At 41.9% G+C, this 13,218-nt stretch overlaps 1 protein-coding gene across 2 annotated transcripts in view; it reads left to right on the top strand.

Annotated features, from left to right (window-relative positions):
* The window catches only part of TMEM144 (transmembrane protein 144), a 35,571-nt gene extending 23,874 nt beyond the window's left edge, over positions 1–11,697 (top strand). For both annotated transcript variants that reach the window (XM_068278870.1, XM_068278871.1), the window contains exons 8-12: positions 796–914; positions 1,954–2,073; positions 3,524–3,621; positions 4,247–4,300; positions 8,172–11,697. In XM_068278870.1, coding sequence (XP_068134971.1) covers positions 796–914; positions 1,954–2,073; positions 3,524–3,621; positions 4,247–4,300; positions 8,172–8,255 — 475 coding nt within the window. In that variant the 3' untranslated portion in view covers positions 8,256–11,697. The remainder of the gene's footprint in view (positions 1–795; positions 915–1,953; positions 2,074–3,523; positions 3,622–4,246; positions 4,301–8,171) is intronic.
* The last annotated feature ends 1,521 nt before the right edge of the window (positions 11,698–13,218 follow it).

Raw genomic sequence — 13,218 nt, 5'->3', positions numbered from 1 at the left:
GGTCTAACGTCTTGTGGTTCTACAATGAGTTAAACGAAATGTTTTCTTAATTGATTTATTGAAATGGCTGTTACTTTCCGGATGGTCCTCGTAGATCGTTCAATTCCATTAATGTTTATGTAATTTTTATATGAGGCTTAAAGGATACCCGAGGTGACATGTGATATGATGAGATAGACATGGATAGGTACAGTGCCTAGTACACAAATGACTATGCTGTGTTCCTTTTTTTCTTTCTGTACCTGAAAGAGTTAAATATCAGGTATGTAAATGGCTGACTCAGTCCTGACAGGAAGTGACTACAGAGATAAGAGATAAAAAGGGTCAGTAGTTCATAGATTTTAGCTCTGGCACACTTCAATGAATGTATCATTGAGCAAAAACAATAAAACAGTTGAAACTTAAAAAGTAGATTTATTAAACATAAAATAAAACCGTGAAATATCTTAAAATGTCATTTTTAGGAGAAGGAAGATAGATGCAATTGTTCATTTCATTAGTTTATTTTTCGCCTCTGGTGTCCTTTAAGCAATCGACTTCTTTAGGGTGATCTGTTGACATATTTCTTTTAAATCAGAATGTGAAAACAAAAACATTTAGTGAATGTGCTGATTATATTAAGATCAGGACTACATTTATTTTCAACAATACAGTATTGTGAAATGTATAAATGTTGGCTATCTAAAACAAAAACAAAAAAACATGTAGAAGAAAATAAAAGTAAATATTAAACCTTATGATCATCTTTACTGTTTTGCCTTCACTTTTTGTTTCTTTAATCTTTTTCCTCAACAGAGGTTCTGTAATGGCAGTTGTTGCAGGGGTTCTTTACGGTTCATGCTTTATTCCTGTCCTTTACATCAAAGACCACAGCAAGAACAATGAAAGTATATATGCGGGAGCAAGTCAGTTTGGTAAGGAAATTAAAAGGTTCCCATTTCTTTGTTTTTTTTTTATCATTCTGCTGTTTCCTATTACAAGTATGATGCTTTATAAGTCTTTTCTAATAGAATTTAAAGTGTGATTCCATCCCTGTTTCCGTTTTCAAGCTTTTATGCTGGCCAGCTTTGATGGTGGCCTGTGAAATATGCAAATAACATTGTAAATAGCATACATGCAAAATGGGTGCCTCGGAAATTTGAGCCTGAAAACAGCTGCTATGCTAGTAGTGGATTGGTAACATTACCAGGATAGGTAGTCCCCTTTTAACGAACGAGATAGGGACTGTAAGTTCATTCTTAACCTGAATCTGTTCTTAAGTTAGAACAATGTGCCATCTCTGTCCCCTGTACCTCCGCTGTGTCCCCTATGCCTCCAGTATCCCCCTCAGTGCCACATCTGCCCTCTATACCTGCTTACACAAGTTTAAAAGCCAATTTTTCTTTGCATTTTTTTTTTTTATTGATTTTTTCAAAAACTTTTTTTTTTTTTTTTTTACTTGTTCCCATGGAAACACAGAATCCATGCCATTCCTATATTCTGCTATTGTGCAGTGGTGATTGTGAAATATCTGTAAATTTTACTGATATTTTCAGCTTGGCCTCACTGGAAGTTGATGGAAATGGTGTATTTAGATGGAGCTAACATTCAAGTATTTGACATTTTCATTTTACAAAAAATAGTTTTTAGTTTTTTTGTTATTGGTACAATTAATAATGACGATTTATGGGCATCTGATGACTAACTTTAACAGGAAAACACAATTCTATACTTCTTTATGTCCTTCCGTAAATCTGATTTTCCTCTTCTGGATCAATAAATCCCTATACTGCTTGACCTTTTCCCTGTTGGCCGTATTATACGGTGACATGTGCAATTTATGTATTGGCTTGTGACAATCGTTAATGCCACAGCTGATAGAAAGCAATTATTTTGTCAGTGGGATACAACATCTTCCTGTGTCTAATGAAGAATCCTTCTTTCCCTGCGTACTAAAAACAATTTCTTTTTCAGATTTAGATTATGTGTTTGCACACTTCAGTGGGATTTTTCTTACTAGCACTGTTTATTTTCTCATCTACTGTATGGTGATGAAGAATCGTCCTAAGGTTTATCCAAAAGCCATACTGCCCGGTACGTTTGCATCTTACGCATTTAGAGAAACAAAGATGGAATAAATGTGTAACAAGAATAAAAAAGATAGACCTGTATTCATTTTTACAAGACTTTATTGTTGTTCTCAGAAATATTTAATTTACATTCTACTGCTTAATTTATATTGAACTAATAGTAAACTTGATGTGCCACTTAAAAAATTGAGCGGTACAGAGTACCCAGCAAGCTCATGGTGAACCAGAACTCCTAGGAGTGTGTAAGGGGCTACAATGGACCTAAAAGCCCCCTTACTAAAATGCTATGGAAAACAAGTTTGCTTTCTTTGCTTGGAAGAAAAGCAATGACTAACTCGGACAGTGTAATAAAAAGCAAAGATGTCACCTTGTCAACAACAATTAATTTAATCAAAGCCATGTTTTTACCAATAGTAATATATGGTTGTAAGAGTTGGACCATGAGGAAGGCTGAGCCAATGTGAAACGCAAATAATGACCCCCCTCTGATCCTGTCTACCTGTTCACTACTGAAATGGTGCTGAAGTGTGGTGCTATGACTAAGGATCTGGTATCTGGAAAGGGATTACATTTGATGGAGAGGTTAGTTAGGCATTAGGAAGTCAAAGAGATGGACAACAGCATACCAATAGGGAAGATAATCGTAAAAACTTTGTAATATTATGGAATTAAATGTATGAGGGTGCATATGAGTCTGAAAAAGGGCATAGTAAACAAATGAACTCTGTCTGCGACCACCTAACGCCAATTTGGCGGCCGCAGAGTGACTCCCCCAAGACTGCCTAACGCAGATTGGCATCAAGTCCTGGGGGAGGAGATTAGCGGGAAGTGCGCATCCCTTCTTGAGTGATGGAGTGGAGCTCCGTATACATTCTGCCAGCGGCGATCGTTGCTGGCAGACATTTAGACAGGGAAACTGCAGTTTGTTTTTATTGTACAGTGTTGCGATCTATTGCGGTGCTTTACTGGGGACAGCCCTGTCACTTGGCTGTCCCCGGGAGCGGCTCACCACGCGATCCCCTCTCATAGGCTGATGCCTGTGAGAGAGGATTGCCCTGATTGGACCTCGGGGAGAGGGAAAAAATAGTCATTTTTTTAATTTAAAAATTAAGACAATTGAATTAATATAAAAAGCAGCGATCAGTGCCTACCAACAGAAAGCTCTGTTGGTGGGCAGAAAAGGAGGGCAGATTCATTTGGGTGCTAAGTTGTATGGCCGTACAGCACACTGTTAAAGCTGTAGTGTGCTAAATTGTAAAGAATAGCCTGGTCACTAGGGGGATGTAAGCCTGTGGTCCTTAAGTGGTTAATGATTGAAGCCATCATAAAATACACAACAAGCGAGCCATAACTAACCAACAAGCCATAAAGCTCACATCTGAAGCTAGGCATGTAATTTCTGAAATCGTACTTGTTCTGTGTGTAACGATGTTTACCTTACCTGTTACCTACAGGTTTTATTTCTGGATTTCTCTGGGCGATAGCCAACTGCTGCTGGTTCCTTGCTAATAACTACCTCAGTGCTGTGGTCAGCTTCCCAATAATTACTGCGGTCAGTATTTACTGTGATTTTCTGCGTTGCTAGCTGAGAAGTGTATATATACAGAATGTCAAACGGCCAATTACACAACATGAAGTGACCTTTACAAAATGCATAAGGCTAACATAGACTTAAACAAGCTTTTTGATGAAATAACACTAAATCTCTTGATCAAATAAAAGCATAAACTTTGCAGTCGTAGCAATATTTTATTCCTCCATAAAATACTGTGTATATAAAACTGTATATGCTACATGCACTGTCTAGATGTAGTAAATTATACATTTTTGCCATCAATTTGAGGGGGGAGGAGGGCTCCCTTTTAATATACAATTTGTTTTATTACTTTTTATATCTCATCTCTATTTTCAGCGGTTTCCTTAAGAAAGATATAACTTCACCTATTATCATAGCAAATACAAAGAGGACCTGTAATGACATATAGTAGAATGTAGTAAATTATTCAGGATACTTGTATGCCTGGTTTTTCTAACTAGGTACTCTAGTGGAGTATTATTTTCATCCTATGGATCTGGGGATCTGCTTTGTTTTGGGTTTTGTGACTTTATGTTTATTACAATATAATTAATCTGCAATGAAGTGGTCTGTGTATACTGACATAGTAATGTGCCCTCAGGGTCCTGGATTGGTTGCTGCGATGTGGGGAGTGCTTGTATTTAAAGAAATAAGGGTAAGTTTACCAGGTAACTTTGCTGTATACAGTCATGCAAGGAGCTTGATAGAACAGTGCTGTCCAACTTCATCGGCATGGAGGGCCACATTTTTTTTTTTTGCAGACTATATGATGGAGGGCCAGCTACAATGAATAGGGTCTTCCAGTACTAATAGCGAGATAAAATGTATAGATCAAGGCCTGAAAAAACAAAGGGGTTCGCATCACCCCTCCCCCCCCCTTGAAAAAACACAAACAAAAAGAAACAAACAAACAAACACATTATCTGGCAGTGTTGTGTTCTGAAAATCCAAATAATATGGCACAGTTCACATAATCTGGCACACTTTTCCCCCAAAATTCACAATCTGGCAGCAACTCCTCCCAAAATCAACATCTGCCAGTGTTTCCAGAGAAATAGGCATAATCTGCCACAGTGTATTTCCAAAATACACATAATCTGCCCCCCCCCCCCCCCCAACAAAAACACACACACACACACACACACACACACACACTCACACACTATCTGGCACTGTTTCCCTCAAAAATACCTATCATATTGCACAGTTTTATTTTTGAAATGCACATAATCTCTTAGCATTAAAGTCCCCCCCACCAAGAGTTCCCCTTTAATCAAACAAGTATTCTCATGCCCCCAATATCCCTGGTGTCGGTTGGAAACAAAAAATAATGTACTCAGCTGTGAGGTGACTCATCCAGCGCCGATCTGTGGTCATGGCTGTAGTAGTATGTAGACGCTAGGCGACTGGGAATGTAGTTATGGGTGATCCGATTGGAGTGTGTATCATTATACATCATCCAGGCACTGACCCAGGTGGTCCAGCGTGGGCTAAGATCACTCCGCTGCTGCTCTGCATTCTGGGGCCATAAGGGAAAATGCACATTGCAGAGCTAGCAGCAGACGGGCTGCAGCAAGAGGTCTTGTGGATCGCCAGTTGGACAGCACTGTGATAGAACATCATCACTTGTTTACAGTATTGGTAGTGCTCTGTGGATATCATCTTTCAAAGGATTTTCACTTCAACGTAGAATTATAGAGACGTGGGGAAATCTGTAGATTATATTCATCAAAAGCTATCAGTATATCTTTGTATTATTATTGCTATGCCTTTATCTACAGCAACCTATTTTCCACACAGCCATACTTCTGTGTTTAACATGGCTTTACTGTATTTAAGCTACACCTAAACCACACAAGCTATTCTGCTCAATGTAAATTCCATGTAAAGTGGATCAAATGTACTACTGATAGAGTAGTCCATGTCTAACATTAAAGCACACCTGACCTGAGGCACAGTTACCTGCGGTAAGCACAGAGGTATGTACTTTGAATTGTCCATACCTCACCTCATTTGCCCTGGTCCCCATAGTCACTTTTTGAAAAATTTGACTTATGACTAAAGTCAAATTTTCAGACAGGGAAGAGGCAGTCATAATAATAATAATAATCCTAACATTTGTATAGCACTTTTCTCCTGTTTAACTCAAAGCACTTGAGAGCTGCAGCCAAAAAGGACGCGCTCCGTAGACTACCCTGCAGTGTTATAGAGTCTTGCCCACGGACTCTTAACTTAATGGATGCTGAGTTTTGAACCCTGATCTCCTATGTCAGAGGCAGAGCCCTTAACTAGTACACTATCCAGCCACATTGTTTCCTGCGATGTTTCCTCCTGTCACCCTCCCTTTCCCTTCTAGTCCCCACCCCATTCAATCCCCTTAAGAGGAGGGAATGGAAGGAGGATACAGCAAACCTGCCTCTTCATGCCTGAAAATTTGACTTTAGCCAAAAGTAAAACATTTTTAAAGGAGTGTTTTACGGGGACCGGAGGGAACAAGGAATGGAATGTACTATGAACAGGGGTATGTGGCTCCAGCATGTGCAAAACTCTGTAATTAATGTATGTAGCTTTGTCTCAGGTCAGATATAATTTAATTTACATAAAAAAAACACATTCTTACTGTAAGACTCCACACTGATGTCTAACTATGCCTCTGACCTGCACAGGCCAATCAGGGTGTCCTGATTTCTCCATGTTTGCTAGAGTGCTTAGCAGAAAAGTCAGACAAGGTCCATGGCTAATCTCTCCAGTGCTATCTGAATCAGAAGATAGCATAGATGCCTGAATCGGAGAATAGGGTAGATGCCTGAATCAGAGAATAGGGTAGATGCCTGAATCAGAGAATAGGGTAAATGCCTGAAACAGAGGATAGGGTAGATGTCTGAATCAAAACATAGGGTAGATGCCTGAATCAGAGGATAGCATAGATGCCTGAAACGGAGGATAGGGTAGATGCCTGAAACGGAGGATAGGGTAGATGCCTGAAACGGAGGATAGGGTAGATGCCTGAAACGGAGGATAGGGTAGATGCCTGAAACGGAGGATAGGGTAGATGCCTGAAACGGAGGATAGGGTAGATGCCTGAAACGGAGGATAGGGTAGATGCCTGAAACGGAGGATAGGGTAGATGCCTGAAACGGAGGATAGGGTAGATGCCTGAAACGGAGGATAGGGTAGATGCCTGAAACGGAGGATAGGGTAGATGCCTGAAACGGAGGATAGGGTAGATGCCTGAAACGGAGGATAGGGTAGATGCCTGAAACGGAGGATAGGGTAGATGCCTGAAACGGAGGATAGGGTAGATGCCTGAAACGGAGGATAGGGTAGATGCCTGAAACGGAGGATAGGGTAGATGCCTGAAACGGAGGATAGGGTAGATGCCTGAAACGGAGGATAGGGTAGATGCCTGAAACGGAGGATAGGGTAGATGCCTGAAACGGAGGATAGGGTAGATGCCTGAAACGGAGGATAGGGTAGATGCCTGAAACGGAGGATAGGGTAGATGCCTGAAACGGAGGATAGGGTAGATGCCTGAAACGGAGGATAGGGTAGATGCCTGAAACGGAGGATAGGGTAGATGCCTGAAACGGAGGATAGGGTAGATGCCTGAAACGGAGGATAGGGTAGATGCCTGAAACGGAGGATAGGGTAGATGCCTGAGACGGAGGATAGGGTAGATGCCTGAATCGGAGGATAGCGTAGATGCCTGAAACGGAGGATAGGGTAGATGCCTGAAACGGAGGATAGGGTAGATGCCTGAAACGGAGGATAGGGTAGATGCCTGAAACGGAGGATAGGGTAGATGCCTGAAACGGAGGATAGGGTAGATGCCTGAAACGGAGGATAGTGTAGATGCCTGAAACGGAGGATAGGGTAGATGCCTGAAACGGAGGATAGGGTAGATGCCTGAAACGGAGGATAGGGTAGATGCCTGAAACGGAGGATAGGGTAGATGCCTGAAACGGAGGATAGGGTAGATGCCTGAAACGGAGGATAGGGTAGATGCCTGAAACGGAGGATAGGGTAGATGCCTGAAACGGAGGATAGGGTAGATGCCTGAAACGGAGGATAGGGTAGATGCCTGAAACGGAGGATAGGGTAGATGCCTGAAACGGAGGATAGGGTAGATGCCTGAAACGGAGGATAGGGTAGATGCCTGAAACGAGGATAGGGTAGATGCCTGAAACGAGGATAGGGTAGATGCCTGAAACGGAGGATAGGGTAGATGCCTGAATCGGAGGATAGGGTAGATGCCTGAATCGGAGGATAGGGTAGATGCCTGAATCGGAGGATAGGGTAGATGCCTGAATCGGAGGATAGGGTAGATGCCTGAATCGGAGGATAGGGTAGTTGTGATTAAAATTGTTTGACATATTAAACATTTGACACATACTTCACTTTTCATATTTCCTGAAAATGTTTATAAGTTGTGATACAAACTAATTTTAGCAATGACTTGATTTTCTCTTCAGTTACCTTGCTTGTACATTACATAGATTACTTTATTATCTTATGTTTTGCCACAGGGGAATCGAAATTACCTGCTGCTGGTGCTGGCATTTTGCATTGTATTATCTGGCTCCCTCCTGACAGCATTTTCTAAAACTTGAGAAGAGCATTTTCCAGACTGTCCACTGGGTGGAGCTGCTGATTTCTCGGTTTACACAATTGTATTGTATTGTATGAAATGCGATCTAATAATGAGGAACACAAGATGGCTCTCATTAGAATAACTTTAGGAACTTGGAAACTTGAAGGAACACTCCACAAAGTTAGACTGTATATTTTTGTTGTTGTTGTTGTTGTTGTTGTTTTTACTTAATGTGAATTAAAAACATATATGCATATTGATTATGCATTTAAAGATACAGCACTGCTCTCACACAAATTTGCCAAATAACTGCTTTTATTTGCAAGACCTATTCTGTACTGAAATTCATACGCACAAAATACCAAAATGAAAACACGTCTGTTGTTAAAAATGGGAAATTTAAGTTAAAGGAAAAAGTGCAGCATTTTGCATAAGCCCATCCTCCTCAAGGGCTAGTTTTCAGACCAGTACCTGGACCAACCCTTACACAATATTACAAGCAGAGACCTTGCGCAACACACGTCATTGGGAGCACCTTTAGACTGTAAGCTCACATGGGCAGGGCTCTCTCCCTTTTGTGTCTTGTACGTTTTGTTAATCACTATTCATCTGTCACTATGACACTTATGTCACTATGGCAATTATATTGTCTACCACTTCTGTATTATGCACCAATGTCTTTATTTTTATGTACACCATTGTTTGTTTCTTTACTCTATACAATGCACGAAAAATGATGGTGCTATAAAGACCTTCAATAATAACAAAAATGCATCAACCTCTTAAACTCCTGCAAAGGAAGCTTGCTCAACACACATTCATTTTCTGGGAATGATCAATTTTCAAGTGTTGTTGAGTGTTGTATGAGTTTATTTGCGCAAAAATGTCAGTACTAAGTTTGTAATTTTAATAAGCGTTAATGTAAAGAGTTGCAGGTGTCAGCGGCAATAACTCACCAGCTCGCTCGTAATTTATTAGACGTCTGATACTCTGCCCCTTACATAGCAAAACCACTGTGGCTTTTTTTCTAAAGTGATCTGAACTCTATGACCACCCCAACCTTTTTTTTTTTTTTCATCAGCCCACCCCCAGCTTGGCAGCCATGGCCTAATAGGCAGCTGCTGAGCTGGAGACAGGCCGCAGCAGTGCAGGTATGGGTTGCACCAAAGTTCAGAACACTTCAGATAAAAATTGCTGCAGCAGTCTTGTCAATGGAGGGCGGTTTTTTAGATCTCTGATTTATAGGCTAGTTAATACTGCTGAAACCCGTCGATCCTTGCAGCTCTGACATACAACTTATTTATTAAGGGCTCTTGACGCTTATTCATTTACAGGTTTGGGTTTATACATTACAAGGGATTTTTTCAAATGTTTTTTTTTTCAAATGTTTTAGTTTGTGTATGTTTGCAGAGACAGTCTCATGCTCCGCTTAGCCTTGGGTGGGTCACTTATCTAATTAGTACAGGTGTATTCCTCCAGAGCCACATGTGAGTCTTCTGTGCATGCAGGAAGAAATGGAAAAATAATTGTTAGAACACAATTACTAAAATAGATTGTGTCTAAGGTCGCATTCACAGTGGGACGTTGCGGTTTAATGCAACGTTAAGGCCGCAACGTGTCCGCGTTGAGGTAACGCACTGCAAGCCGTGAGTTACCACAACTTAGCATTTTTAACGCAACTTTAACGACGCACTGTGAATGGCAGATAGGATTAGCATTGCAGTGCGGTAAGCTGCGTTATAAGACTTTATAACGTGCCACCATGAATGCGACCTAAATGTTAAAGGTCATAGCATTTTCTTTTTTAATCACAAAAGTGAAAGTTTACTTCAAGGGCCCCTATGCATAATGCAGGAAAGGCTACTTTCACACAAGCCATGCTATGCAGTACCAGATAAATTGTGTATTTACAGCTGCAGTGAAGCATATTTTTTATGTACTAAATATGTTGCATCACACTTGTACCACTTGATGCGACTTTTCCCTTCCATTATGTTCCTGTTTTTATATGGCACACAATGACACATTGGTGTCAAACTAGCTATGGTATGGTACGGTACACAAGACGTCTTCTTGCAGTGTTAAAGGGAACCTTAACTGAGAGGGATATGGATGTTTCATTTAATCAATAGCAGTTGCCTGGCAGCCCTGCTGATCTTTGGATGCAGTAGTGGCTGAATCACACAGCTGAAACAAGCATGCAGCTAATCCAGCCTGACTTCAGTCAAAGCACCTGATCTGCATGCTTGTTGAGGGGCTGTGGCTAAAAGTATTCGAGTCACGGGATCAGCAGGCAATTCAGGCAGCTGGTATTATTTTAAAAGCAAAAATCCATATCCTTCTCAGTTTAGGTTCCCTTTAAGCATTGTTCAGTGTTCGTTTAGGTGCTGGTCAGCAGACAAAGCCTGAATGCTGCATAGTTTCTAGGTTAAAGCCTCTTTCACAGTGGAACGTTGCGTTTGATGTGACGTTAAAGTTGCACAACGTGCCCCTGACGCAGCACATGTAGGTTATGAAATTGGACGTTATTTTGCACTGCGTTATGTGTCTCTTGGTGCGCCATTTTCGTTGCATACTGATGGAACGAAAACGGTGCATGCGTCACATTTAAAAAAAAAAAAAAAAAAAAAAAACATTACTGAGCATGTGCAACACACAACGCAGCAGATATATTGCTAAACGCACAGCATGCAGCACTTTTTAATAACGCTACACGTTACACACTAGCACATCGCGTGCACTGTGAATGTCGCACAGACTTTGCATTGCTGTGTGTTACTCTGCGTTAAAGTATTTTATAACGTGCACTGTGAAAGAGGCCTAAAATAAACTTTTGTCCATCAAGTTCAACCTCACAAATCATCTCCCTGATTGGATTAGGGTACCTTCCTTGAATGCAAGTATTGATTTTGTCATAACTTCTTCCTGCAATAATATATTCTACATTTTAACCACTCTTACTGTATAGAACCCCTTTCTATACAGGTGGTAAAATCATCTTTCCTCCATACACAGATCATGCCCTTTGTACAGACTGGGTGATTAAAAGCTCATCTGCCAAGCATTTATATCACCCTTACATGTATTTATAACTATTAATTAGGTCACCTTTCAGTCATATTTTTTTCCATACTAAATAAACCCAGGTTTTTTTTTACCTTTCTTTGTAAGTGAGACCTTCCATCTCTCTAATTAATTTAGTTGCCAGTCTTAGTACATATTCTAAATCTTTAATGTACTTTCTATGGTGTGCTGTGGTGCCTGCCTTAAACAGAGAACTGAGGTTGTTTGGTAAATTAAGATACCTCATTTGAAACTACATAAGTAGCGCTATTTAAGAGGTTGTGCACATGAATTTCAGAATGGAAAGGGTTAATTTGGGTGCTGCTTGATTGGGTGATATCACTTTTGCACCTCCTTCTATCCAGCCTATTTACACTACCTTTTTAAAGAGACTCTGTAACAACAAAAACCTCCCCTGGGGGGTACTCACCTCGGGTGGGGGAAGCCTCCGGATCCTAATGAGGCTTCCCACGCCATCCTCTGTCCCACGGGGGTCTCGCTGCAGCCCTCCGAACAGCCGGCGACAGAGCCGACTGTAGCTTCAATATTTACCTTTGCTGGCTCCAGTGGGGGCGCTGTGGCGGCTTTCGGCACGGAAATAGACGGAAATACCCGATCTCCGTCGGGTCCGCTCTACTGCGCAGGCGCCGGAAACTTGCGCCTGCGCAGTAGAGCTGCCCCGACGGCGATCGGGTATTTCCGCCTACTTCGGAGCCGACAGCCGTCAGAGCGCCTGCGCAGGAGCCAGGAAGGTAAATATTACGTCACCGCTGCACGGAGGGCTGCAGCGAGACCCCTGACGAATGGAGGACGGCGTGGGAAGCCTCATTAGGATCCGGAGGCTTCCCCCACCCGAGGTGAGTACCCCCCAGGGGACGTTTTGTCGTTACAGTTCCTCTTTAAAGTGCAAAGTCTTTTCTGTTTGTGAGAATCTTTGCTTTTGATTTATAGTCTTTGTTACCATTTTATTTATGTATCGTAATGAATTGGTTTGTCTCTGATTAATACTTGTAAACAATTTACATTTAAGGGAAACTATATTGAAATTTAGTAAAACTGATATCTAATATTTTACAACTTCACAGAAAACTTTGTTTAACAAAGAAATATTTTGTAATAAAGGATTTGATCATAAGAATTGTTTTTCTAAGTATGTTTGGTTTTGTGCCCAGCGGAGCTCCGGGGTGCCTGGGGCTGAAGGGGTGCTGAGGTGAGGGTGGATAGGTCCTGGAGGGCTTATGTTGAAATCTGGGAGCCCCCTTTAATAAGGGTATCCCCTGATATCCATCCCCTTTAACCTCCCTGGCGGTATGATTATTTTGAGATTTTAAGGTCTTTTCAGGACGTTTCAGATGCTAAAATCAGGAAAAAATAATGCCGCTAGAATGTCTGCAGCAGCCCCAGCACTCACTCGCCTCGCTGGGCTCCGGCCCTGCAATTTCCCTCCGTCCTCCGGGTGGGGCTGTAACTCTGTACTGAGATCACTGACTGTGATCTCACCAAAGTGGGCCAGAATTATCAAAGCATTACCGACAGTTTTTTCTTCTTAACCTCCCTGGCGGTTTGTTAAAATCCGCCAGGGGGCAGCAAATACATTTTTTTTTATTTTATTTTTTTTCAGAGCGGCATACCCCCAGCCCCTCCGATCGCCTTCGGCGAACGGAGATCAAGAGATCCCGTTCAAAGGGATGATCCACCCCACAGCGCTGCCTGGCACTGATTGGCCAGGCAGCGCACGGGGGGGGCGGCTGCGGCGACGGGTATAGCGGCGGATCGGCGGGTAGCGGCGGCGATCGGAGGCTAGCTGCGTGTAACAAAAAAAAATTATGCAAATCGGCCCAGCGGGGCCTGAGCGGTGCCTCCAGGCGGCATAGCCCGAGCTCAGCTCGGGCTTACCGCCAGGGAGGTTAAACTGTTAA

Source organism: Hyperolius riggenbachi, chromosome 1, assembly GCF_040937935.1.
Source record: "Hyperolius riggenbachi isolate aHypRig1 chromosome 1, aHypRig1.pri, whole genome shotgun sequence".
Classification (NCBI taxonomy): Eukaryota; Metazoa; Chordata; class Amphibia; order Anura; family Hyperoliidae; genus Hyperolius; species Hyperolius riggenbachi.
Note: the sequence above shows the minus strand (reverse complement) of the source record. Positions and strands in the feature narration are given on the sequence as shown.